This window comes from Podarcis tiliguerta (assembly GCF_965153285.1).
Source record: "Podarcis tiliguerta genome assembly, chromosome: 8".
Taxonomy (NCBI): domain Eukaryota; kingdom Metazoa; phylum Chordata; class Lepidosauria; order Squamata; family Lacertidae; genus Podarcis; species Podarcis tiliguerta.
This window is the reverse complement of record NC_139541.1, coordinates 42,201,271-42,227,884: the sequence shown is the minus strand read 5'-3', so window position 1 is coordinate 42,227,884 and position 26,614 is coordinate 42,201,271. Positions and strand designations below refer to the sequence as shown.

Sequence of the window (26,614 nt, the reverse complement as noted above, 5' to 3'; positions counted from 1 at the left end):
CCCCCCTGCAAATGGTATCCAGACGTCCGGGTTCCGCCTCTCCCAGCAGGGAATAAATACAGATGGTGTACGAAGCAGGCAGGAGCGCGCAGCAAGGAGAACGAGGGCCGGGAAGAGGGCTCCCCCTCGCACGTACAACCTGTAGCCTTTTAAACTGTGGGTAGGTGGGGGGTATTGTTTTTATATGTTCATTTATTATGTATGTTTGTATTTTTATATTGTAAACCGCCCTGTGATCCTTGGGTGAAGGGCAGTACTGTATAGAATTTTAATAAACACCCTGCATGGCAGACAAAGCTGTAGGAACAGCTTCTGTACCATCATTTTCAGCACTGCCTTTGTCTGTTGACTTTGGCCTGTTACACAGAGCCTCTGTCAATTTAAAAACACACCAACCCTATTAACATAGAGAATAGCCTGTAGCATACAGAAAATGAAATACTGCCAGCAGCTGCTGTATATAAGTAACTTGTCCACTGTTCTTGATAAATTACTTGAAAATTTTTAACTTTATGGCATTAGAAGTAGTTTCACCATCCCTCTCATTTCTTTATTGTTTTGCATGAACATGTACAATAGCCTGTTAACCCCCCCCAACCCACAAGACATATTAAGGCAAGTTCTGCACAAAGCACTGAAAACAACAATGTTGGGAAATATAACAGGCCATATCAGGCTTGTTTGACCTAGAACATTTGCTTTGCATGCATTAGGCTGTAGGATCAATCCTTTGCATATTTAGGTAAAAGGCTCTTGAGTAGTAAAACCTGGAAAATCCTCGGTCCCAACCTGGAAGAATTGCTGCCAATCAGAATAGAGGCAATGCTAGAAGCTTCTTATCCACATACAAAATTATTCTGCCAAGAACAGCAACTTTCCTTTATCCCTCCTCCTACAAGGAAAATTACACTAGATTTCTAAATGGAAAAGCTTTCCTGGGATGCCAAGCCTAGAAATGCACTAGTGTTGCTATTGTTCCCCAAATCCACAAACCTCCACTGTGCCTCCACTAACCTTTGGTTTGTTCTGGTTCAAAACCTTTGCAACATCATTGCAATAGACAATTCACAACCAGAAATAATGCCCGAGTTCTTTTCTTTCCTCCTCAGTCCCTTTCCCTTGAATGTCATGCATTTTAGATTGTAAGCCTGAAGGGAAGGACTGTCTTATGATTGACATTTGTAAGCCACTTTGGCATCCCTTTTTGGCTGGAGAGATATATATCTTAAATAAAATAAATTTTATAACACATGATGAACACATACATGGACCGCAAAGGATTGCATAGGAGGATGTAGTTATCCCCATATTGTGCACTGCAGCGTACGTAACATGAAAATTTGCCTTAATAACCTAAAAAGGCAAGTATGCTTGCCTCATATTTCATGTATTCTCCATTATCTGTAGACCGCACATCAATAGCAAAACAGAAAGTTTACCCTTCGCCAGCTTATTGCCCTCTTATCAGCCCCAGCCAGAATCACTGATGATGGGAGTTACAGTCCAGAGAAATGAAGGGCACTATGTTGGGAAAAGCTATTCTACAAGTTGGCATGTTATCACACATTTTGTTCTTTCAGAATTCACTAAGTGGTCAGGATAATTATTCTCCTTGGGGCTGAGCATAAAGTCCTCTCCAGGGTGGGTGGGGCATGGGAATTACATGGGAAGGAAAAGGGGCTGCCACTATTAAACAAATGGTGACAATACTAGGCTTGTTCACATAAAGTGCTGCCCCTTCCCTTTTATCACTAGACAACAGGGAAATTATTTCAGAGATGAGAGGTGTCCTCACACAACAATCTAAACACAGATGAGTTATGCTGGCCCCCTATTCTTATGCTGCCTCATGAAGCAAGACAGCACACAACACTTCCCCACTTTTTCTGGTTTCTAGTCTTAACCTTAAAGAGCCTTTATTTAAACATTTGCTGCTGGTACAATCTTAATAAGTCAAGATTATACAGTAGATATGGTATAGGTAGGTAGTATTACATCACATACGGTAAGTACAGCTTATTTATTGGCAAAGCCAGTGCTGGTCTGCAATTGAAATTCTGCATTTCTACAAATAGTGTTTTTCTCCCTGTGTACATCAAGCATCTGCTAGATAAATAGGGACCGCTTACTAGCGGGAAGGTAAACGGCGTTTCCGTGTGCGGCTCTGGCTCGCCAGAGCAGCGATGTCACGCTGGCCACGTGACCCAGAAGTGTCTCCAGACAGCGCTGGCCCCCTGCCTCTTGAGTGAGATGGGCGCACAACCCTAGAGTCTATCAAGACTGGCCCGTACGGGCAGGGGTACCTTTACCTTTACGTTTATAAAGCAGTATGTAAGCTGCTGCAGTTTTCGGAACATGATGTTTCTACTGTCAACTGATGACAAGTTTTGTATAGAAGCAAATTCTCAGTGCCTTCTTTTGTATACCCCTCACAAAAAGGAGAACCCCACCACAATATTGACTGGATCCAAACCCTGCTGTTTTGGGTGCTGGCCTAGAACTGCAAAAATACTCTTATGGAGCATGTGGCAAGCCATGGTATGTGGCTGATGAGCTGTGCTTTGGTAGTTGCACAGGTCTGCTCTATGTATTGCCCCAAAGCAAAGTAGCACTTAGCAGTTTTATGAAAGAATTTACACTATTTTCAGAATGAGCAGTTTAACAGCTTTCATCTCCTTACACATAATCTAGAATCCCAGATCAGGCTTTCTATCATATACCTTCTTGTAGCAGTTTATAATATCCTAAGGATGTTTTCTGCTCTGAAAACAAATGATTGCAAGGCAGTTTCCATTAAGGGGTGATAGGATGGATGTATTTCTCCTTCAAATTGGGTTGGAGAACACAGCTTTTTATTGCCCTTCTGAGCAGCCTCTATCTACTGACTTTAACATTTTCTCAAAGGGCAAACCAATTTTTAATAAAATGCCATAAGCTAATGTTGTGAAGGTGACACAAGATATTGGGAAACAGTCACTCTTCTCTTATGGATGATAATAAACATTCCTCATTAGCTTGGCCAAAGAGTAATGCCCCCCCCCTTCCAACAAAATGTTGCCTGTGAAAGACATCCTCATGAAGTTTTATACGGCATTTTGTTTTCATATGGCTATTAAGCAAAGCTCTCACCGAGACTTATACAACATCCAACTCAAAACATGGTACCTATGATGACCTCACCCAAAGATTTTCATCTGGTGTGCTAAATTTAAAATGAGGCTATCTGGAATTGCCTCATCTTATTTAGATACAGAGACAACCGTTTCCCAATAGTTGCCTGATCACCTGATTTGAAGGGTGAAGTTCTGAGCAAACTTGGCACTAAGTTCTACACATCATTGGGCCTTCTGCAAACTAAACCTGTACACATGCATTAAGGCATGGATGCCAGCCTAAGCCCTCTTCCACAAGCGCATTTTAAATTCATGTAACTGGCTAATGTTAACCAAAATCCTTGCAATGAAGTGATGTCTATGGAACTACACCTCAAGGACCGTAAGCGGCAGCTGTAGTCGCCCCCAAAGCATTGGCTTGCCAGGGACAGTGACAGTCCTTTAGATCACTTCTGTGTAGGAAAATGAAAGCACAAAGAGAGTGGGTGAAGTAGAATGATCAGAGAAAGGAATCCAAACAAGAGTGAAGCTGAAATGGACTTTTGTAAACCATCCAGGGGGGGTTAGAAATCTACCTTTATTTCAGGATATGCTTGGAAATGCATTCCTTCCTTGCCTTGGTTTTTATATTGATTTGGTGCAGACTACAGCCACCTCTTAGTAGATGTGATAGCAAATCCATTTCTTCAAGAGATCTTTTTCCATAGTTGAGAAAAACACACTTACTGTTCCTCCTACTCATTGACATACGAAACTAAACAAGTATCAGGTCAAGTGCCCAGCACTATTTGGAAATAGCTCAGTTAAACTTTAGGAAAGGCCCATGGATGCAAGTCTGCTCACCTCACCTGCTCATTAATAAAAACCCTATAAGGATATTTTGAAAATATGTGTTGTCTCCACCACTATGTTGTTGCAGCAAATCAGCAGAGAAAACGTATTTGGAATTTTCTTAGCAGTTTAGTAGCACTGGTACTATTTAATTACTGAAACACTGCTATTGGTGGCATGTGGGTGCTGCTTACTTCAGCAACAATACTACGATAATTCAGGACATTATCCGAAGCAAGCCACAGGCAAACGTAAAAAGTAGTGTGATTGTACTAGGCTAAAGTTATAGCTTGCTTTAAAATGGCTGTCCTGGAAGGGCAAATCTCTCTAAACAATTCATGATGATATACGGACCCATGTCTTGAACACTAGAGGAAAAGCAAATGGTATGAATATGCTAAATCTTGTGAACTTAGTGTAGAGAAAGAAGCCTGGAAAAAGTACATTCTACATTGCTGTTTTTATGCATAGTCTTCCATCTATTTCTGTAAGGAGGACTGAATAAAATGATTGATGCTCAGTGTAATGATCTGCTTTGCATGTAAGTAATTAATATAAATCCATATTTCGACTTTCAGGGTAGGAAATGTCTCAACTTTCAGGGATATGGAGCAATTGTTAAGCCTTAAACAATGGCAAAAATGTACTACAAAAGAGCTATGGAGACGTTAAGAACTTCAAAGTTCTGCCAAGTCGTGCGTTTCCAGGCTAGGTATTCAGATGTATAGCTGAAGATGCAAGAATCTAGTTACATAGTGAACATCCAACAATGTAAACTGTTAAGAAAATTTCATGGTTTTATTGTATAATGTAGCACTGAAACATCTGAACAAAAAAAAAAATATCAGTATCTCAGCTGGATTCAGGCTGCCGTTCTTTCCTTTCCTTTTGCTTCTTTGGGCTATTAGAGAAACTTGTCAGTACAGAAACACAACCTTTTGCATTACGGATGCTTCCCGAGGCATGCTGGTAAAAGCACACATTTCCCTTGTCAAATGCAGCTAAGTCTAACTTCCAAACATCATGCACAAGGAACTCTTCTAGTGACACAACATAAACTCTTCAGAAGGGCATGTCGCAGGTCTTGCTTGCTTGCCGTGGTGTTGCAGGTTTGTGTATGATATTTGGAATGTTCCATGAGTGTGATTAATATCTGTAAGGAGGAGAGGAGAAAAGAAAAGTACAGGTGCCTCGGGGATGCTGTCTCAACCAAAGTTGTGCAATGCTAGCCTGAACATGTCATTGGTGCAAACCCAAGCATCATTGATGTTCTTTAATAGAAATATCTGGTGGAATCCCATAATAGGATCTTCATCGGCCTGTGAAGACAAAACAAAAATAAATTTTAGAAATTCTCTACTACAGCAAATGTCTAACAAGGCAAAATTCCTGCAGCTGGTGCCAAATGCTGTCATGCATACTTCACCTGTCTGCACCAACATTCAGCTTTCAGATTTATCATGTCATCCCTGTGCTAACGAATTAAGGTAGGCAAGATTCTGACATGCATTTTTGAGACTTAATGATGCAAAATTACAATGGCATGGACAATACTCAAAGAGCAGTAGAAACATGGAGATGATCCATTACCAATGTAGCAATTACTGCTGCACTACAGATAATGTTTATGCTTATGGAAGTTGAGAATTATAAGCTTCTTGAGAATCAATACAACCCCTTAACAACAATTCGAGGAGGCAGTAGTGTGTTTGAGAGTTCCTGGTTAAGTCCTACTAAAGCCAACAAAATAGGCATAAAGTTTAGAATGTACAAAAAGATGGGGGGGGGGGGGGAGGAAATGGGATGGTGAGTGGTGGTCAAAAATTTGAAAAATGCCATGTCCTTATAACAATCACTAATATATTTGGCATAAGAATGAATCCCTTCAAATAGGAGGAATAAAGCCATTACAGTGACATTCAGTGGGGAAAGGCTGGCAATTATTGACTTGTTCACATCTTCTAGAATATATACCAGTACATATAATGTTGCATTTCAGCTCCATATAATTTTTCTGCAAAATTCCATGGAGCAGTTAACTGTGAGCTAGTTTGTTCATAGTTTAGAATAAACTATGGTTTAATGCATGGGCGTAGCCAGGATTTATTTTAAGGGGAGGCAAGTATATTGCCGGGGGGCAGAAGTGAGCTATCTGTGTTGCAATTGGGCACGTAAGTATTTGTCATTTATTTACTTGTTGTGCCCCTGCTCCCCCTAGCTATGCCCATGGTTTAATGCAAACTACCTGTGTGCACCAGCACACTGCTCTTAAGTGCCTACTCTGCTTCTTCCCTGTTCTTGCTGTTGCCAGGGATGAAGCAAACCTACATGTCAAATATTTTGAATAGCTAGAAATATGACCTGTGCTTTGACTGTCACCTTATCCAAAAGATGGCTGTACTCAGCAGATTGGCTCCAAATCTAAAAATGCACTCTGCACTCAAAAAGAAATATAACCAGATCTAGATTCTAAATGCATACCTGTCCATGCCATCCACACACACAATCTCCACTGAAGCTGAAACAAGTGGGCAAAAGCGGCTTCAGAGTGCCACAGAAGAGACATATATAAATGCTTCCTAAAAAGAAAGTACTTTTGCATATCCCCGACATTTGTTTCTCCCTCTGATTATTAGCAACCAAATCAGGTAAATGTAGAGGCCTCACAGACCCATGCTGTACATACCAAGAGCCATTCTTACTCCTGCAGTTTATAAACACCTGCCAAAACCTTCTTAAAACCCCACTTTTCCTGTGAAGCCTTTGTCTTAATTCTTTTCCCTAACTGAAACAAAACCTAAAATAAATACATTTGCTCACCCATTCTTTGCCATTTCCCTTTCCCATCTCCTCCAACACTCTTGTTATTTAACCTGTAAGCGTCCTGAAGCCCAGACCCAACTGTGTTTACGAGCTTCACATTTGTGGTGCTTTAAAGTGTAACCTGACCTTGGCTTAAGGGCATTTTCCTGATCTAAGAGGAATCTTGCACAGATATACATACAGGCTCTAGCTCAGACAACTCCAAACACAACAAGGTGAGTGTTCATTGTGTGCCACGCAGATGTCCTAGATTTCTAAGCAATGCTAGATCTAGGATGTTAGGCAAGCAACTGACTGGCATAAAAAGTTATGCTAAATTAATTCTGCAGCAGCTGGTTCCAAGTGGAAAACTGCATTTGCTCAATTCAAAAGCCACAACCCTGAGATGAGCAGGATTCTCATTCTTCAACCCTGCTTTAAGAACACACAAGCAATGTCCATGCTGTTCAGACTGCAAGTTCAACTAGGATACAGGAGCAAGCAGTGTGCTTCTTACTCAGTGAGGACTGTGAAGATCAGAGGTAGAAGGCGGCCAGAGGCTAAACATTGTGGAGTGCTAGCCTGAAGACTTCATTGGTGCACACCCACGCACCTTGTAAGCTTTTCAACAAAAAGGTCTGATGGAAACCTAGAATTTGGTCATCATCTGCCTGAGCAGAACAGGAGAGAAACCATTACTAAAGTGATAGGCTCTGTAGATACAGAATGCCAGTCTCCTTGCAGGAGTCCATTATGAGTGTAGAGAAAGAATGTTCCAGGCATGCAACAGGTACCTCTACTGCTGCCAATTACTCAGGAGCAGTACAATAAGGACAAGCTTATAAATTAGTAAGATAATTTCAGTCCACATTAAAGGGACTACATTAACTTTTTTCCTGGAGGTTTTTGTAATGGGTAATTCATATAATTTCATTCGCAACAATAAATCTTCCAATAGCTTACAATAAGCCACATGCAAACCATGAACTAAAAGCCTGCAAACTAAAGTTGCTTATCTGTGAAGCTTTGAACAGATGAAACTGCCTTATACAGTCAAACTATTTTTCCACCCAGCCTTGCACTGTCAATTCCAATTTGCAGCACCTCTGAGGTCTTTCCCATCCCTTCTACATGTAATCATTTGAATAGCAGGTGTTATTGGCTGAACCTAGAACCTTCTACATACAAAATACTTGCTTTACCATGGAGTTTGGGCCCTTTCAATTTTATTACTAGTATGAAGATGCCAAGTAAACTCTGAAAGGTTAGCATAAAACTTACTAGAAAACAGGTGTTTGTCTATAAAGCTACACTAAGTAATCTTTATGTTTAGATAGAGATTAACGTTCTTCTTTCCAGAATCTATCTTCCTAAATGCCTTCATCTGCCAAGTGATGCAACAAGTATGCACTGATAATGAATACTAGTGATATCACACTGACTACTCTTTTGGACAGGGCAACATGCAGAAGATATAGGAAGCACCACTGATCTGCACTTTCCCATTCTGCCTAAAAGTGCCCGGGAAGATGCACATGATTCATTTCTGGCAAGACATAGAAGTGAAGCCCTTTCTCCTTGCATCGCTTCTGAAACAGCATTCAGAAAAAAAGTATATAAGCTTTATCTTCTATGATAAAAAATCACCCCATCCGTACATTAATCCTTCTACATAGCCTCTGTATATAACAAGAAGATGTGCATTCTTTTAGATTACCGCTTCACATGTTGGCTTGAAAACCTGTAAACGGGCTCTCGTTCTTGGGTGGGCTAGCCTAGATGCTGACACTCATGTCAGCCATACTTCTCAGACATCACACAAACATCAGTTTGAATTGGATCCCTTCTGCATAGGACTCTCTCTACAAGGACACAAACTCTACATGCGCTGAACTTGTTTCAGACTGGTGCTGACTGTGTATCAGTATCTCAGTATCTAGGACAGTGGTGTCCAAACTTTTTTCAAAGAGGGCCAGATTTGATGAAGTGAAGGGCCGTGAGGGTTTTTAAGGATTTTACCCCAGGAAATAAACTGGGGCCGAATTAAACCGACTGGAGGTCCAGATTAGGAGGCCCCTGAAACGGACTTTGGACATGCCTGATCTAGGAGGTGGAGCTAGATTGTTTCTCCATGTAAACCTCTTTGTGTGTTTACACTGAAGGCATAAAGAGGACTTCCCTCCAAGCACAAAAATGCTAAAGGTGCTACCAGTACTGATGGGCACATGGAGAGTAATGTGCACCCCTTGTTTTTTTAATGCCACTTTTGCAGGCTTCTCTTCAACTCTTGCAGTAAAGTTAAACTCGTAGCAATTTCCAAAGGGGTAGTTCCAAAGGGCTGTTGCAGCAAAGTCTTGTAGCAGCATCTTAAGAGACAAACTAATTTATTATAGCATAAGACAGACTCAGGACCCACCTTTAACTCCAAGCATGTATTTGGGTGCCCATTTCTTTTTCCATATAGCTGAATGTGGTGGTACTGCTGTTGCAACCCACCTTGGACCAGGCTATGATCCAGTAGTGGGTCCTAACCCACCAGCTGAAGAATAGTGGTGTGAGCTGTCATGAGCTACAGCCCGTGAAAGCTTTTGCCACAATATATTAGCCTTTGAACTGCTACAAGATTCTTTTGTTGTTTTTACATTCCTAGCAGGTATTATGAAGTAAAAGTATTTTGAAGCTGGATTACATGTGGGGCAAAGTGTGTCCATATGCACTTAACACAGGCCCAGAGACGGAAAAGTTCTTTGTGCCTCCTTCCGGTGGGCTGTGTCAAGGGATAACACCTTTGCTGTGTGACACAGTGCTTACCAAAGTCCTTGTGACCAACATTCCAAGTTCAGTGTTGCCAGACAGTTTTCTTTAAAGTTGTCCAACTGAAAGTCTAAGTTTTCAGAGAATAGCCTCACAACCCTGCCTGCTCACAGGTGTATTTCAGTTTCCAAGGCAGCACAAGATAACAAGCTTCTTTAACAACGGCTCCACCTAGAGATTTTTGTTTAAGCTCCTCTGTCAGAGAGGGAACAATGCTATGTGTTGGTTAAGGCCCCGGCTCCTTTCCATCAGTTGTAACAAACTTGGTGACTCATTTGGTTCCTCCCCTCCAACTGGTAGCATGAAGGCCTTTACACCCACATCAGTCAAAACAAGACATAGGAGTATTTAACGTTTACAAAGACAATGCAACATACAGTGGTACCTTGGATCTTGAATGGCTTAGTTGCCTAACAAATCGGCTCCCAAACGCTGCAAACCCAGAAGTAAGTGTTCCAGTTTGCGAACGTTTCTCAGAAGCCGAATGTCCAACGCAGCTTCCGCTTGAGTGCAGGAAACTTCTGCAGCCAATCAGACGTCGTGCCTTGGTTTTCGAATGGTTTCAGGAGTCGAACAGACTCCTGGAACAGATTAAGTTTGAGAACCAAGGTACCACTGTATTAGAGGGGAGGGACGGGGACCCCTCTGAGAAAGAGCCCTGGTCATTCAGCTTCCATGACCCAAGCAAAAGTAGGTCTGTTCACTTGCAGTGCTAGAACAACCTGCTCTAATGGATTAGACCTGTTTCAGATGTAATTGTCAAACTGTGGTTTGGTAGTCATGAACAGGCTTTGGGCTCAAACACACCTACTCCCCCTCTCCTCTTTGTGCTCTAATTCTCTCCCTCCTTGGTTTGAGCAAACCACAGAGTGGGGGTGAGGGAGGCAGAGAACATGTGAGCCCAAACTCACTTGCAGTGGCTAAACCCTGAACCGCTTCTGAAATTGGACACCAACTATTCCTTTCACAGGACCAAAAGTTGAAAAAAGCACTTACCTTAAGCTGCCCAACTACCATACTGAGTATACAGCTGTCAGGCGTGGGCTGATGGTCTTGCGCTGTGATACTGTGCTGTATTTTCTGAAAGGGAAGGCTCTGCAAGCAGAAAGAGAAAAAAATGTAAAGTTTTGCTTAAAATTTTTATGGTTAAGCTCATCTGTGAAGCAATCTGTGGCACCAAGCCAGGTTCTTAGGTGTTGAATTAATTCTGAAAATGCAAGCACCCTGAAATGTATTCATTCAATCGCTGACCAGTTTTTTGTTTAAAACAGCATGTGAAAGGTCAAGCCAGGCTCCCACATTTTTGGTCATCATGGTAAGCATGTTGCTGCTTTCTTGTAAGCAATTCCTCCCAACCTTGCAGCTGCGAGGCAGTAATTGTACTAGCAGTTTCATGGGGATTCCCACCTCCTCCCTCCCCTGCTCCAAGGGAAGCTGATGTGTGTTTAAGCTGCTGCTGCTGCACTTAAGCTGCACAGCCAACAAGCCACCCTCCCACCTTATTTCCAGCTCTAAACTTGGAGCTGGGGAGGGGAGCAAGGAATTATTCCAGACCTTGTATAGAGTGTCATGTGAAATCAACAACATAGGAAAGTGCAGTCATATTTTTTGGTCTATTAAGATTAGGCAAAAATTGTGGACCTCTGAATTCAGCCCTGTTAAGGAGAAACTCACCTATTCCAAAGGGTGTTTCTTTTGAGCTCCATTGCTGTTCTCATTCTGGACAGAGTACACACAAAACAAGGAAAGAGAACCTGTAGCCTCCAGATGTTATAGATAATAAGTCTGGTTGTTCATTATCATGCTGACTGAGGCCAACAGGCATTCAGCAACATGTAGATGTTTGCCAGAGACTACCATTGCCTCTCACTTAGGAGAAGCTTTATCCTGAGACAATTAGCATGTTATAATCCCAGAAACTGTTGCAAGGCTGTATCTGCTCTCAGTATACAATATAGACATGTGTGCAAAATAAAAGACACTGTATAATCACTTGTTGTTGTTGTATACTTAAAAACTTAAAACCATCTTTACAAGCATCTGGAGGGCTACAGGTTCACCACCCCTGCTTTATATAGACTGCAACCACGATGAAAGAGGATGCAACTGTGCTGTCTGGAACACATGCAAATAAGGTTTTGTACAGCTGGGTGGCTAACAGACTGAGCCACCAATCAGGATGCCCTGGGCCTTCATCTGCTTGGAACTCAAGAGATAGCCTTAGGCTAGACACACCTCCTCAGACTTCATCTGCAGTCTGGAGATAATAAAACTGAACCACTTTACTGAGTTAGCACTAGAACAAAATAATGCATGTGAAGCACTTTGAACATTCAAGTACACTATATAAATCTAAGGGTGTGTTTTTTCATCCTCACTATCACTGAGTCCAATGGGACTTACTTCCTAAGTTAACTGTGCTTTACATTTCTGGAACTGAAATCAGTACAATTTCAGACAGGCAGATTAGAAATGCAAAAGGGTGCAGCCTAAACCTGCTTCCTATAAATAATACAACAGAAGTAACACCAGAACTTGGCCTGCACCAAAACGCTAATCTTTCAAAAAGAATTCTGAGCTGAACAGAAATGTCCGGCAATGAAGAGCACAGGAACTTACTGAGAGTTTTTCAACAATAGCTGCTTTGCCCTGAAATTGTTGTCCTTCCCATGTAAGGCATGAGGCATCTATCTGAAATTATTAAAAGAGGAGGGAGAGGGAGACGGTAAAAATCTGCTTGGAAAAGTAAGATTTCATGTTGCATAAAGAAAACAGCAATAGTTATTAAACTCTCTCAGCTACACACAGAAATAGAGAGGAGTAAGTTTGTACCTTTTTCTGAAGGGCTAAGTACAGGCTCAGCTGAATCAGAGGTTGGCTCCATGCCAAAGACATCCAGCAAATTTTGAGTCCTAGTAGTGCACCACAGCAGGCCACATCCTCCACCCCAATCACAGACTCCTTACTTTTGGCCCATACAATAAGGCTGTATTTCATAAGTATGTATTTGTTCTACGCAGCAACTATAGACCCACAGGCCACATTTTGCCTTCTAGAAGCTACTTATTGCTTGAGAGCTGTCCATCTAGGAGGTCTACAATTTGGCCTTGCTGAACATGCCAAAAAGTATAATTGCCAGGGCTCCCCACCTGTCAAGAACTTACCGCCAGGGTATTTAATTTGGGGAAGACCAATTTTTTTGGTGGGGGGGGGCGAGTGCAGGCCATTGGACTCTACTGCCTCAGTGCCTTCAAACTGCTTAATCCAATGCTCTCTGTCTTGGCTTGGAACAGGAAAAACTAGCAGGGTATGCATTTGTGCTGAAGAATCTTCACCCACATCTCCAGTCTCTAAGTTGGGAGGAAGCTTGGTTGCTCATCATGCTTACCACTGGACAGTGCCACACTTAAAGCTTGCCATTTAGAAAATGGGCTTTTGCTATTTTGCTAGGAAGCCAATTGATGGGGTGGAGGAAGGCTGTGGTCTCCCATCTTTGCTCCACTCTTCCAGCCAAGTACCTCTTGGTCAAAGATCTATAGTCTAACCTCTCCCTGTTCTTGGACCCTCAGCTTTCTAGCTTCCATCTACTTCAATTTATACAGCAAATCTTATAAATCTAACACTCTTTGGTAACTTATACACTATATGGGACTAGGAATGAACAAAATCAGTCAATCACCATTTTTAAAATTGTCATTCCAATAGCTTTCATGGATTTCCCTTGTGAAGCATACACTATTAAGAACAAAAAACAGACACAAAAGGCAGCTGTTGAGGCCCTTCATTCCCATGGTTTTAACAATACAGAATGATGCAAACTGTCATTCAACACCCACATAAAAAAGAAATGCCAATTGTTCAGAGCAGCTGCAATTCACTATTTCATCCACGAGCATTTTCCAATTGGATCTGCAATCTCTACCACCTGCCATTCTTCACCAGAACCTTTGGAAGTGAAAACTGACCCGCCAATATAAAACCAGATCACCTGCTATGAGTAGAAGTGTTGTGGCCTGGGCACAGAAGTTATAAGTAGCATTTCATTCTCATATAAGTTGTCCAATATGCTTAGCAATCATCCATGTTTCAATATGGTCAGAAGTCAAATTCTAGCAAAAAATGCCATTTTTAATTCCCTCCAGAAAAATAATTGTCAGACAAAGGAAGAATTTCCCACTTTGTTCCCTGGCTTTCTTTGCTTTTAGGTACTCAAACCTTAAAAATTCTGAAAATCCATTTCAATTTATCCCATGAATAGTGCTAGAGTATGGACGGCATCTAGTAATAGCAAAGTATGAATGCTTGAGGTAAAACACATGCTTTCCTGCCAACAAAGTTTAGAGTCCTATGTGCATGTGCATCACTCTTGCATTCTGATGCATTCAGGCAGTCCCTAAATGCACTTAGTTCTCTTGAAACACTCAGGCAATGCCAACCTAAAGGTCAGGTACAGCCTCTAAGCTATATACAATGTATTGAAGTGTATTTTGAACCCTCCCTAAGTTTGCTGACAGGAACTCGGAGAAAAGACAAAAACTGCATGTGTAAAAGTTTAATCAGTACTGTGCTGCTGATCACGTTAGTCTAAGCATCACTAAGGCTTCATTTCTTTGTTTCATATTAACAATTCATCCCGTATTACTGATCTGCCTAGGAGATCCTAGTTTATTTAGAAAGGCAACTGAACATCTAGAGTGGAAATGTCACCATTTATTAGAACTTTTGTTTCTCTTTGGAACAGTGATATGGAAGGAGTGGTCGACACAGTCACTCCCAAGAGCCTCTCCAGCACTGCTGAGCATGATTAGACCCTGGTTTTCCAGGGAGTTGTGGGTGAAGCAAGAGGCAGCGAAAACAGACAGAGCACAAATGGTTTAAGTCTCCTAGCAAGCATGACTTTCTGCTGGTGAGTGTATAATCATGCCTACCACATGGCAATGAAGAATGTTTACTTCACTGCCACAATTGCATCCTCTAGTAGACATCCAGCAGAGCTTCTCAGGGTGGCGAATGGGTTGGCAAAATCTACCCTTGTTGGAAATATATGAACCTACTGAGGCCTGCTGTGACACATTTTAGAGCACTTTTAAGGTAATGTCATTGGCATTCATTCTGAATTAAACAATAATGTTTATACAGTATCAGAGAGAATGTCCGGAGCACCATTTTGTCAAACTGTGGGGCATTTACCGTATTTTTCGTTCCATAGGACGCTCCATCCCATAGGACACACTTACTTTTTAGGGGGGGGAAATAAAGGGAAAAAAATTTCCCTTTATTTCCCCCCCAAAACCAGGTCGGGGAACAGTGGGATGGCTGCGCTGCGCCTCCCCGCTGTCCCCCAAGCTTGTGGGGCTGGCCGATGTCTGCCCGGCGCGAGGGGCGCTCTGCTTCAGGGCGCCCCACGCGCCGGGCGGCAGGCTGCCGCCCGTAAGCCTTGCGCTCCTGGGGGTACTTTTCAACTGACTAGAATATCTGAGCAAGTAATTGACCGAATAAGACTGCCTATTTATAACTGTGTACAGTGGTACCTCGGGTTACATACGCTTCAGGTTACATACGCTTCAGGTTACAGACTCCACTAACCCAGAAATAGTACCTCGGGTTAAGAACTTTGCTTCAGGATGAGAACAGAAATCGTGCGGCGGCAGCAGGAAGTCTCATTAGCTAAAGTGGTGCTTCAGGTTAAGAACAGTTTCAGGTGAAGAACAGACCTCCAGAACGAATTAAGTACTTAACCCAAGGTACCACTGTATGTCAGAAGCGGGAAACCTTTGGCTCATCAGATGTTGCTTAACTACAGTGTCCATCAGCTCCAGCAAGCATGGCCAATGGCCAGGAATGGTGGGAGTTGTAGTTTAGGTACATCTGGAGAGCCAAAGGTTTCTAACACCTGATGTGTATCATTTGGCAAGTGAACATGCCCTTGCCTTAATTCTCTCCCTGATAACAAAAGATTGTAGCCTACTTCACAGGGCTGTTTGGAAGCCAAAATGTAAAGCAGTCTGCATACTGCAAGTGCACTATAAATTGTTTTTTAAAATTCGTACAAATGATATAGCAATAATTACAACCTCATTTCCGGAGTTCAGATTAACAGCCAGGTATCTCTGTGCAAGAGTTTGTAATGAACAAGCACATAACCGGGGAGGGGGCGTGTTGGAATAATTGAGCAATAGTTTAAAATAATCAAGAAAAATCTGTTCCAATAGCTACTTACGTATATTGCTCCTAACTGAGTCCTGTCTGTATCAAATAACTGGTAGTAATGCTGTACAAAGCTGGAACCAATCTGCTCCCAAATAGGCTTGTCTCCCATTCTGAATCCTCAGTCGGAGCCAGCAACTGAAAAAGAAAAAGCAGTGAGAACTGACAGCCCAGGGCAATGAAAGATGTAACAACACAAGTACAATAGGCTGATCTTTTACCAGAATTGTCCAAATTTTTCATTTAGCCATGATTTTCCTCCCCGAGGATTTGAGCATCACACTACAGAGAACTTTTTCCAGTTTACATTGCTGTAGTGCAGCAGCCTGACTGCAGCATATTTAGGCACCAGCATTAAGGCACTCCTTGGTTCATACCATGACACAGAGGAAAAGAAAACTATGGCTCTTAAAAGCATGAAAAGTCTGCTCTGTAGCAGTACCCTCCTTCTTTGAGCATTTTTGGCCAACATACAACAACCAAAATTAGAACTCAGAATCCAGAAATGTATCATACAAACTAGTGACATCAAATTGTTTAGTTGCATTAATACAGATGTGAAATTCTCCATGCATTTGAAACAAGCAGCAAACATTCTCAGCTCAGTTGGTAGAGCATGAGACTCTAAATCTCAGTATCATGGGTTTGAGCCCCACACTGGGCAAAATGATTTGTGTACTGCAGGAAGTTGGACTAGATGACCCCTGTGGTTCCTGCCAACTCTACAATTATGTTGTATGATTCTATTACCAAGTGTCAACCCGTTGGTGGCCTTCATGCTCACATATGTCACCAAAGCACCTTCAACTACTCATCTTGGCTAACTTGAAGCTGGGGTAGGCTGCCAAAATTGTGCTGTGTTGTAGAAGTACAGTAGTGTGCTCAAAGCTTCCTCTGTCCTGTGTCCTTAAAAGGCTCATATACAGGAGTCACTCTTTTTCCTTTTTTTCCAGCCTTGACAGCCAAGCAAAATCAATTTGTGCCACAACCCTGGCCTCCAAGGAAGAGGACAGGGCCTTCTCTGACATCATGTTGAGCTCAGGGTCAGATGAAACAACAGGGGTAGAGCCTCTGCCCTTCTCCACCTCAGCAATCAGCTGGGGCTCATCCCTGCTGCTCTGAGTCACATATATACAGAAACAGCAGTAATATGTCTCACTGCTTTCTGAGTACCTGGGGAAGTAAGAAAACTCTCCCTCATGCTGCACTGAATTCAGGCACATTCAAAAAGCAACAGAACTTATTTGGGAGCATCCAAAGCTTCCTTCCACCAGGTCAAATTATCTATCCCAAAATTGTCTTCTTGGATTTTCTCTGAACTCTAATATTCAGGAGAGAAGGAAGTCTTCCTGGTGCTGTGCTCATACCAAAAGCAAGCTGGAAAGTATATTGGGGGTGGAGGCTATAGCTCTTGAAGACAGTGTAGAAAAAGCGAGCATTTCTGTGCACTCTCCACTGCCATAGATACTTGTTATATTTCCCCTGCCTATCACATTTTCCCTGTCTTTTCTATAATGCTAGATATTGTAAAGGAAGGAAGCCCAATAACAGCTGCATTACTGAAATATAGTGCAGTGCTCTGGAAATCTGCCCAGCCTAATAGCAAGAACAAAAAGTGACAGAGAACTTGTATGTCCCAATTTTCTATGATAAAGCAGAGCCAAACACAGATGATCATAGGAGTCCATTCACTATCTATTTGCAAGACTGTTCCAACTCTACAATTCTGTATCACCAGTTTGGGCATCACTTTCCTTCTGTTGAGTTAGATCAACAACTTCCTACAATGTAAACTTCAAGGCAAAACTAAGAGTGAGGGGGAACTATGCATTCTTCTGAATGGCAGCAAACAGAAACACACCTATTTATCGTGTAAGCAGATCTCTAAAGTTGCAAGGTAGATGAACGGAAGATCAAGGTAGATGAACAGAAGATCAAGATAGATAACTCTCCAAAGAGGATATTATGGTTTGGCTGATTAGCATGGGTAGCCTCAAGCATTTCCTACAAGACCACCAAAGCCATTTAAAGTGCTTGATAAGAGAAAAGGATAAAGGACCTGCACAAAACATTTAGATAGGTCTAATGTTGATAAATGTTTGAGGCATAAAACGAACAAAGTAGAAAGCTAGAGAGACTGATGAGAGAAAGCTCAGGGCAAACAGCTAAACTGTCCAATGTTTTCTGAGAGCAACTACACACAGCTTCACTTGCACATTCATTTTAATCTGGGATTAATGTGACCATGGAAACATGGTCAGTCAGTTCTGAGGTGGTGTTCGGAGTTTCTGAATAGACATCTATTCTTTAAAATCCTACATAGATCCAAATTGAGAGCCAGCATGAGATTTGTAGGCATTTGGGCAACCAATTAACCAAGCTTTCTCCCACCCTGGAATAGATAAATATCAACATCAGCTAAAAATTCAGCAGTGAAGGGAAACCAAGACCTATTGGTAAAGCTAGCACATGGGGTGGGAGTGGGGAACCAGGAAAGTATCTGAGCAGACTGAAAATAGTATCCTAACTTGTAACTAAAAAAATAATTCCTATGGGTCAGGGATGGTGAATATGTGGTACTTCAGATATTGTTGGACTACAATTCCCATCATCCTTTACCATTGACCACGTTAGCCAATAACATATGGAAAACCACAGTCTTCCCAGCCCTGCTCTAGACAATGCTTTGACAAGCTTCAGCCCATAATAGAAGCAATTTGCTCATCTCTTGCAATGTAATTGTGCTCCCTTCTTGAATGAAGAGCTTTCCTAATTTATTTTGATTAATCCATGTACCAAACACAATATCCAAGTGTTCTCAACTGCCTCACCTCTGTCAGTCTCTCTTGTCCTCTGTACAGTTGCCAGATAGTTCTAAGATGTTTTAGCTGATTTCTGGGAGCCTGTTACTGGATGGTGTATTAGTTTCTGGTTTAGATTATTGACGTACTTTGTTACAAACTTAATGTGGCTTGCCCACAGCCCTTTGGATAGAAAAAAAGAAAAGAAGAAACCTTAATGGTATAAATCTACTATTACTTCTCTTTTTAATTTTGGTTCTTGAATAGCAGTTAAAGGTCAGTTTGCAGAGTAGGCCAACAACTTTAACACTTTTCCCTAGGAGCAATGCAGATTGTTATTACTACAATAACTCCTTGATTCTTACCAGGAGGTGGACCCAACATGTCAGGCACTGAAAACATAGAGAAGTCTGATGCTCAGATCTCAAACATAACAGAATTTTTTTGTTTTTAATTTACAGTCATACTTTAGGTTACAGACACTTCAGGTTGTGCGTTTTTGGGTTGTGCACCGCGCCAAACCCGGAAGTACCGGAATGGGTTACTTCTGGGTTTCGGCGCTTTGCGCATGCGCAGATGCAGCGCTGCGGGTTGTGAACGTGCCTCCCGCACGGATCACGTTCGCAACCCGTGTGTCCACTGTATATCTGAATTCTAAAAAAGTTTCTTCTTCTTCTTTTTTTACACAAATACACATTGGTCACTTACGTGATAATAAAGTGTTACACTAATATCTACTGCTTTTTCTCATTATGCAAACACCCATGGCCAGCGATGGGTACCTGTAGCCCTTCAAATGTTGCTGAATTACAAATCCCATCATTCTTGACTACTGGGTATGCTGCCAGGTTCTGTTGAGAATTGGGAATACAACAATATATGGAGGGCCAGGGGGTTCCCCCATCCCTAAGGTATCTTCAGCTCTCTATGCCTTTGTGGACCAGATAAGTGCCTCTTCTTACGGTATGATTCTCATTCCTTTCTACGTGTGCATTAACATTTAGGGTTAATATTGCCTTGCACAAAAACACTGGCACCTTTCCTCATCATAAAATCACTTCACAATGTGGATAAAATACATTTCAGGATTAAATGAAAATGCAACTATGAGAAGCATGCATATCTAGGGTGGGGAATATTTGTGGCTTCTTAGGCCAGACCCTTATCAATACTGCTGGGGGGGGGGGGGCTACCAACCTGTCAATCACCTGACATCACAATGATATCAGGTGCAAAGTGCTGCTAAAATAGGATGTTGTTCTCCTTTGTATTAACAGCAGTTTGAACGGAATCCAGCTGAAGTAAGCAGGATTTAACCTAAGTTCAGCAGCTGAAGAACAGGTATGCACAACCAATGCATGATTTAACACCACCCAACAAAAGATGTTACAAGTGATATCAGCTGGTGAGGGGGCTGTGGTTTGGGGGAAATGGCCTCACCAGCCAACTGGTGAGTCAAGGTTGGCCTGTGGGCCTGAGGTTTCCTACCCTTTCTTTACAGCACCAGTAGGTTCTAAACTGCTTTTGAAACTACTATACAGTGGTACCCCGCAAGACAAAAAACTCGCTAGATGAAAGAGTTTTCCGATTTTCTGAGTCGTTCTGCAAGACGAATTTCCCTATGGGCTTGCTTCGCAAGACGAAACGTCTTGCGAGTTCTTGCGAGTTTTTTTCCTTTTTCTTAAAGCCGCTAAGCCGTTAATAGCCGCTAAGCCGCTAATAGCCGTGCTTCGCAAGAGGAAAAAACCACAAGACGAAGAGACTCGCGGAACGGATTAATTTTGTCTTGCGAGGCACCACTGTATATGCTTTTGGGGGAAAGGTGGGATGCAAATGTTATAATAAATAAATTAAGCAGTAACATGTTTGACACGAATACCCTTCTCAACCTTGCAAATAAGTCCACAAACATTAGTTCACAACATGTTTTACTACCTCTTCTGTTTATTTCTGGGCATGGTAGCATGTGCACTGACTACATATTGTTTGGATCACAGTAATGTGCTATCTATGAGGCTGCCTTTAAAGAGCTTTTCGAAACTTCAGCTGGTTCAGAACGCTGTACGTGGACTCGAGCAGGGCCTCTTATAGGGACTATGCAATACCACAAATACAATACCTTCATCACTACCAATTCATTTACAGGAACAATGCAAAAAGCCTGGGACAATATTACTTGAAGGACTGCTATCTCCAGTACGAGCTGACACGAATCTTGAGATCTTCCAAAGACACCCTTCTCAGTGGCTATACCTAAGCTTTCTCATTCTCTTCCTCAGGGAGAGCCATCTAGACCCTCTCAATGACATCCTTCCGCTGTCAGGTAGGTGTGTGTGTGTGTGTGTGTGTATCTAACTAAAACAGGCATTTAGCTTTTGGATTAGCTATATTTTTAAATTTTTACCTTAACATGTTCAAATATAATTACTGTTTGCTGTTTCATTACTGACTAATTTTATCTGGTCTTATTTTTATTTTATTGTTAGGTTGTGGTTTTCCCCCAAACTACTGTATTTTTATTATTATAAGCCGCCTTGAGTGCTACATGTAGAAAGGCGGGATTTACACTGAAAGAAATAAATAAATAAAAGGAAAAAGAATCAACCTTTATAATGCTTCTGTGCCTGGTTGCCTGGAGGAGATTCATATTCGCCACAGGCGAGTGGCTGTTCTTTCTAAAGAGCAATAGTCCACTCAGTAGAAAACCTCAATCTCTTTCATTCCTAATGGCAGGCAAAAAGAACCACTGTTTTAATACTGTATTAAATTGAGTTAAGACTGTATTGTTGATACGATAACAAGAATATAACTTTCAAGGATAAGCACAGGCTAGGGAGAAATTCAGTTTTGTAGATGTATCCATTACTGACTTGAAGCTGTTCTGCTGACATTTTGTTGACTGTAGCGTATGTTCAAGAAAAAAAAAATTACTGTTCATTTTATTTCCTACCAATAGTACATGACATAAGGATCATCTTAAGCACTTGGATTAATCATTGTGACATCCTATAGAATCTACAAATGCTTACATTCAAATCTGTATTCATCACAATTCTATCTACAAATAACTGCTTTGTTCCTATGCACTCTCCTCCACCAATTACTCACAATACTATACCCAGTTCCACATTGCACAAGACTAAGGAGGAATGCGTCACTCACTGTGGAGTTTCATCAGTTTCTTGGTTTCATTTGTACTAACAGAAATCATGAAGTAAAATTTGTAAGTTCATTTTTCAATTTTAGGAGAGAACTACATTGCAACACTGAAGGAAGAAAACTGCAACATTCATAGCTATTATTTTATATTTAAAAATCCTGCAAGGTCAATGAAATGGCAGAGGCACCAATATGGGTTGGAGGTAACAGTTTGTTCGTATTAAAAAAATCTTTTATTTTTATTAAACACCTAGATGTGCAATCCTGCTCTTCAATAGTATAACAATGAAAAGCACCGCTGCCATAGCATTAATCTATTATGGATCAGCCAGCTATGTGCAGTTCATAGATTTTATTTATTTTTTAAACATGTTTGTGATTTCTGTCTCTCCAAGATTATAACTACTCAATAAAATTCCAATAAATTAAAACTTTTCTTGTGGGAAATCCGCCCTCCTTTTTGAACTCTGAAGAGGTAGGCTAAGATGAACTCCTCTGGAAGGCAGTTCCAGAATGTAGGGGCCATGACTAAGAAGGCTATTTCCCTGTATCTATTCTTGGATAAATGGAATATGGAGGAGTCCCTGGCAATTGTAATGGGGAAGCAGGTTCACAGAGATGCTGGCATTCTAGGTCACACTGGCCCCCAAACATACATGTTACATACCTATGCCTAGCATACTAGTTCTTGAAATGAACAGTCACTAATATCTTCTTAGACAACTACTATTCATTCACTAGTCATCCTTTATGGCACCTTTTCCAATAATGCCAGCTGCCTCATAAAATTAAGCAGCATATTACAACTGTATCAGGGATTAGGAATATTTTTCCTGTTGAGGGTTGCATTTCATTGGTGTAATATGATGCATGATGGTGGTAGATGGGACCTGAGCCAAAAGTGGGCAGAACTTGGTCACACAGTCAATCCAGGCACATCTCTACCTGTCCCACACTTGATGTCACATATGACAGACGTGGGGCAAGTGAACACAGTTGGAAGAAAACAGTATTGCAGAGCAAATTTGGCACACTGACTGCAAGTTCTCCACCCCTGATTTATAGGAATACATTTTATTTCAATGCTTTACTTGTCATTCTAACACTGATGATCAGCTGACTGCTGCAGTTAAGTGGTATATACCTCAACAGACTAGAAAAGCCTTCACCAACATGATGCCATTCAAAGACTGTTAAACACCAATGTGACGCCCTTCAGAAGCAGTACCTATCTTTCCTAACTACTAGGCATGCAAGCTGAGACGTGTCCAAGCTGGGAGTCCAATATGAAGGGCACTAGGCTGGAGAACACTGACCTAAAATATCTCATTTATCTTCCGCACTTTTAAGAATTCTCACATATCTGCTTGCTTCCTACCCCCATTCAATAAAAAAATCAAACATCTCAATATCTTGGATCCTAGAAAACTGGTGGCAATTTCTAGGCACTCGATTTGGGGGGGGGGGGGGATTTGAGATTTATATCCCAGCTTTATTTCATCATGGAAGGCAACATACATGGTGGTCTCTTATCAAGGGTCTTACTAGACAAGACTGTTCTCTCATAAGCTCTCAAGACCATGCCTTGGGACAACACTCTTCAAATCACTTAACTTTTCTCATTTTCCATTAAGGTCAATCTACCTTGGATTTCATTAACTTGGATACTTTTGTATCATACAAAGTTTTTGTCACCTTAGTTTTTTCTTTTACAAATAATTAATAATTAATCTGAAACAGAAAAATTGCTGATATAAATACCCAGGTCAAAATAATATTCTTTTCTTGTTCAGAAAATTATTCAAACCTGTCCGTTCTCAAATTTAGTTTTTGATCACGAGATTTTTATTTTAAAAAACCTTTAAGGATTTCATCAGGTCTGTCCAATGAATGGATCAGTCTTACAAGAATGCTGGATTCACACTCACTTGGGAGTTCAAAAACAAATGACTACACTTTTGTTATTTACCTGTGGTTTTCGATATATGCTTTGTCACAGGCAACTGGAGGTAGCCCTCAGAGACAGTCAGTGAACCCCTTTAGTACATTCACTGAGAAGAAACGTCCACTCAGGTAGGTGGGACTAGGGTTGCAGCCTAAGTTTTAATGAACCACTTCCTTTCAAACAAATTTCGACGTGTAGGGCCTAACGTTTTTGACAAACCTCTACTAAAACCTATTGAATATCAGGCATTGGCCGATTGTAAAAAGGACGTGTTGGAGCAAACCCTGTCCGAACTGCAAATAGCAATTAACAAATATAAACTTGGGGAGGGGGAGTTCTTTGCCCAAGGCCCCAAACTTTCAAACAGTGCGCTCCTGGTGTACCCAAGAAAGAATCAAGAAGCACGTAACGGAGAAAGCGCACACGTGGGAAAGGGTGGACACATTCACACATGCACACCCACATGGGTTTATCACCCCCCCCCCCAAATGCGTGGAGAGTCTTACACGATCCCATGCTATTAATCACTAGCAAACAGGGAGGGGAAGGAGAAGCAACAGAATTCAGTCGTAACTCAGGAACACACCCTTATCCTCGCCCTTCCCCAACTCCTAAGGCCTCGAAGCAGCCGAAGAGAGAGGCGGGCGGGCGGGCCGGCAAACAGGCGGACAGCGCCCAGGCCCAGCACAGGAGTTTGAGAGGCGGGAAAGAAGCCCCGCTGCTTCTATGTCTTTCACTTCAGGTTTCCACCTCAGGCGCCTCGCAGTACTCACCTCGCAAGCTCCCCCTCGGCTAATGGCGGCGGCGGCGGCGGCAGCAGAGGCGGCGGCCCCGAGTGCGGCCCGAACCCACTCAGCGCTCCCTCTCTCCGCGCTTCGCCCGCCCTCCCCGCCTCTTCCGGCCACGCCCTCTGGCGCGCGCGCGCCAGCCATGCTGGGAAAAAGAGTTCCATCCGCAGCCCTTCGACTCCGGGACGCCTCTGAAAAAGGGGGAGCACTACAACTCCCAGCATACAACGCGCGGCAGGCTCTCGGGGCAAAGCATTGTGGGGGTTTGTTTTGTTTTAAAACGGTTTGTGCACGCAAAAAACGGAGGGCGACGCCCTTCTGAAGCACCAGGTTTACTCGCTTGCTTGTTTGACTTATATACCGCCCTTCATCGTAAGATCTCAGGGCGGTTCACACGATAAAACTGCGGGATGCAGGCAGGATAGCTTTGCTGAGAGCGAACACCTTCCGTAGCATACATTTTGCCACATGCAGCATGGGGTTAATGGCAGATGCCGTGCCTACAGATGCCCCGCATCCATCTCTGGCAATCTCCCGCCACATAGGATCAGGGATGGGAACATCTCCGCCGAGCCTACTGGACAGCAGCTGTCAGCCAGAACAGACGCACGCTATGTCATAGTAGTTCAACAATGGCAACTTAATATGTTCAGACAAGGTGAACAGTGCTTTATTTGCTCCACAAACGATGCCTGTGTTTCATCTGTCACCTGGAATAGAATAATAGTATAATAATAATTAAAAACTTTGCTTGTGTAAAATGGAGTAAAGGCATTTGTCGACATTCATCTTCCCAACACATTTGCAAGTATATTGTTAGAATTATGGAAGTGAACCACTTGAAGTAACAACAGCACAACCTTTGTTAACTTGGTGTCCTCCAGTTGTTGGACTGCAGCTCCCATCAGTCCTAACTAGTATACTAAGACTGATGGGAGCTGCAGTCCAGCAACATCTAGGGGACACCAGGCTGGCAAAGGCAGCATAATGAACTTATGCTGTACAGACAACATTATGTTTATCTGTGGTGGGATCCACCACATAAGAAAAATGTTTAGTAACACCACAACTTTAACTAAACCAAAGGTAGGGCTGGCCTTAGAAAAAGGTGGCTGACTTTGTTGCAGGGGGTAGCAGACGCAGCTGTCAACAGTTCACAAATAATAAGCCTCTTAGAGCGAAATATACATCAGGAGGCTTAGTTTGGTCAGAATTGAGTATACACTTCCAGAGTTAAAGCTAAATACATTACTTCTGGTAAATGAGCCACTATAGCTGCTAGAGGGGTGTAAAAATTTGTGTCCCGGGCTTTTTCGTCTTCCCATGTACTATTTGAATCCAAAGGGGCACATGTGAAATTTATATAGCTGCAAAGGCTGAGGCTGATGAAGAAGCCAGAGATCATATTGGCTGGGAGTCCTGGAAGACCTGCTCCACCTGGCCTGGGAGAGTGAAACCCTGACGACTCCAGCTACAAAAGCTGAGGCTGCTAAACAGACTCTCGGGCTGGGGTATTGTGTTGTGGGGGTTGCTGCTTTTGTGTTGTTGTTTTTGTATCTTTGTTTTTTATTTTGTTGTAATTTATGTGGAAATTAGGGACGCGTGTGGCACTGTGGGTAAAACCTCAGCGCCTAGGACTTGCCGATCACATGGTTGGCTGTTTGTTTTTTTTTTTATAAATTTTTTTATTGCGTTTCTTTCCATAATTTTATAGGTTTATAAACAAATAAAGTAGTTACAAGAAACAAATTTTCTCTTTTTTAACAACAAAAACAAAATAAAACTTGGACTTCCCCACCCCTTCCGATTCTGCGTTCTTTGCATTAACAATGTCAGCATTTTGTTACCTTATTTCATACCTTGTTGTAACTTTCGAATGTTATGTATCCAAATACAATATATTATATCTCAATTTCAATACCTTTAAAATAAACATAACATATTCAATTTAAATTGTCTCCTTTTCTCTTTTGTCACTAATTTTACCATTTACTTAATCATACTCGCAGAAGCTTAACGTTACCTAATCATGCACTTTCTTAGGATTCATACAGCTTATAATATTTTTTCAGATAATCTTTAAATTTTCCCCAGTCCTCCTCAATTGTTTCTTTATCCAAATCTCGGATTCTGCCGGTCAGTTCAGCTATCTCC

General features: G+C 41.9%; 1 protein-coding gene and 1 long non-coding RNA gene across 7 annotated transcripts; one reads left to right on the top strand and one right to left on the bottom strand.

Annotated features, from left to right (window-relative positions):
- On the top strand, positions 1 to 20,920 carry LOC310683076. The gene is made up of 3 exons (XR_014514270.1): positions 1 to 160; positions 19,846 to 19,909; positions 20,714 to 20,920. It is a non-coding gene; the product is annotated as an uncharacterized lncRNA (long non-coding RNA).
- NUTF2 (nuclear transport factor 2) lies at positions 4,719 to 24,601 on the bottom strand. 6 transcript variants are annotated; one of them, XM_083452600.1, is made up of 8 exons: positions 24,446 to 24,590; positions 21,174 to 21,291; positions 18,599 to 18,751; positions 15,781 to 15,905; positions 12,180 to 12,251; positions 10,557 to 10,655; positions 7,264 to 7,417; positions 4,719 to 5,263 (listed from the first exon to the last, which is right to left on the bottom strand). In XM_083452600.1, exons 4-7 carry the CDS (start codon positions 15,877 to 15,879, stop codon positions 7,307 to 7,309), a joined length of 381 nt encoding a protein of 126 aa, XP_083308726.1. In that variant the 5' UTR covers positions 15,880 to 15,905; positions 18,599 to 18,751; positions 21,174 to 21,291; positions 24,446 to 24,590; the 3' UTR covers positions 4,719 to 5,263; positions 7,264 to 7,306. The 6 variants fall into 6 exon arrangements, with proteins under 6 accessions (XP_083308726.1, XP_083308728.1, XP_083308723.1 ...); XM_083452602.1 differs by lacking the exon at positions 18,599 to 18,751; XM_083452597.1 differs by lacking the exon at positions 7,264 to 7,417 and having other exon boundaries at positions 24,446 to 24,588.
- Positions 24,602 to 26,614: the final 2,013 nt, after the last annotated feature.

Bases quoted from the DNA above. Each gene is read 5' to 3' on its own strand.
- NUTF2 (XM_083452598.1), bottom strand. From the start codon at position 15,879: ATGGGAGACAAGCCTATTTGGGAGCAGATTGGTTCCAGCTTTGTACAG. The intron at 12,252-15,780 runs GTAAGTAGCTAT...TAATAATTTCAG, and splicing joins CTCAGTTAGGAGCAATATAC to ATAGATGCCTCATGCCTTAC. The intron at 5,264-10,556 runs GTAAGTGCTTTT...TTGTCTTCACAG, and splicing joins TGGTAGTTGGGCAGCTTAAG to GCCGATGAAGATCCTATTAT.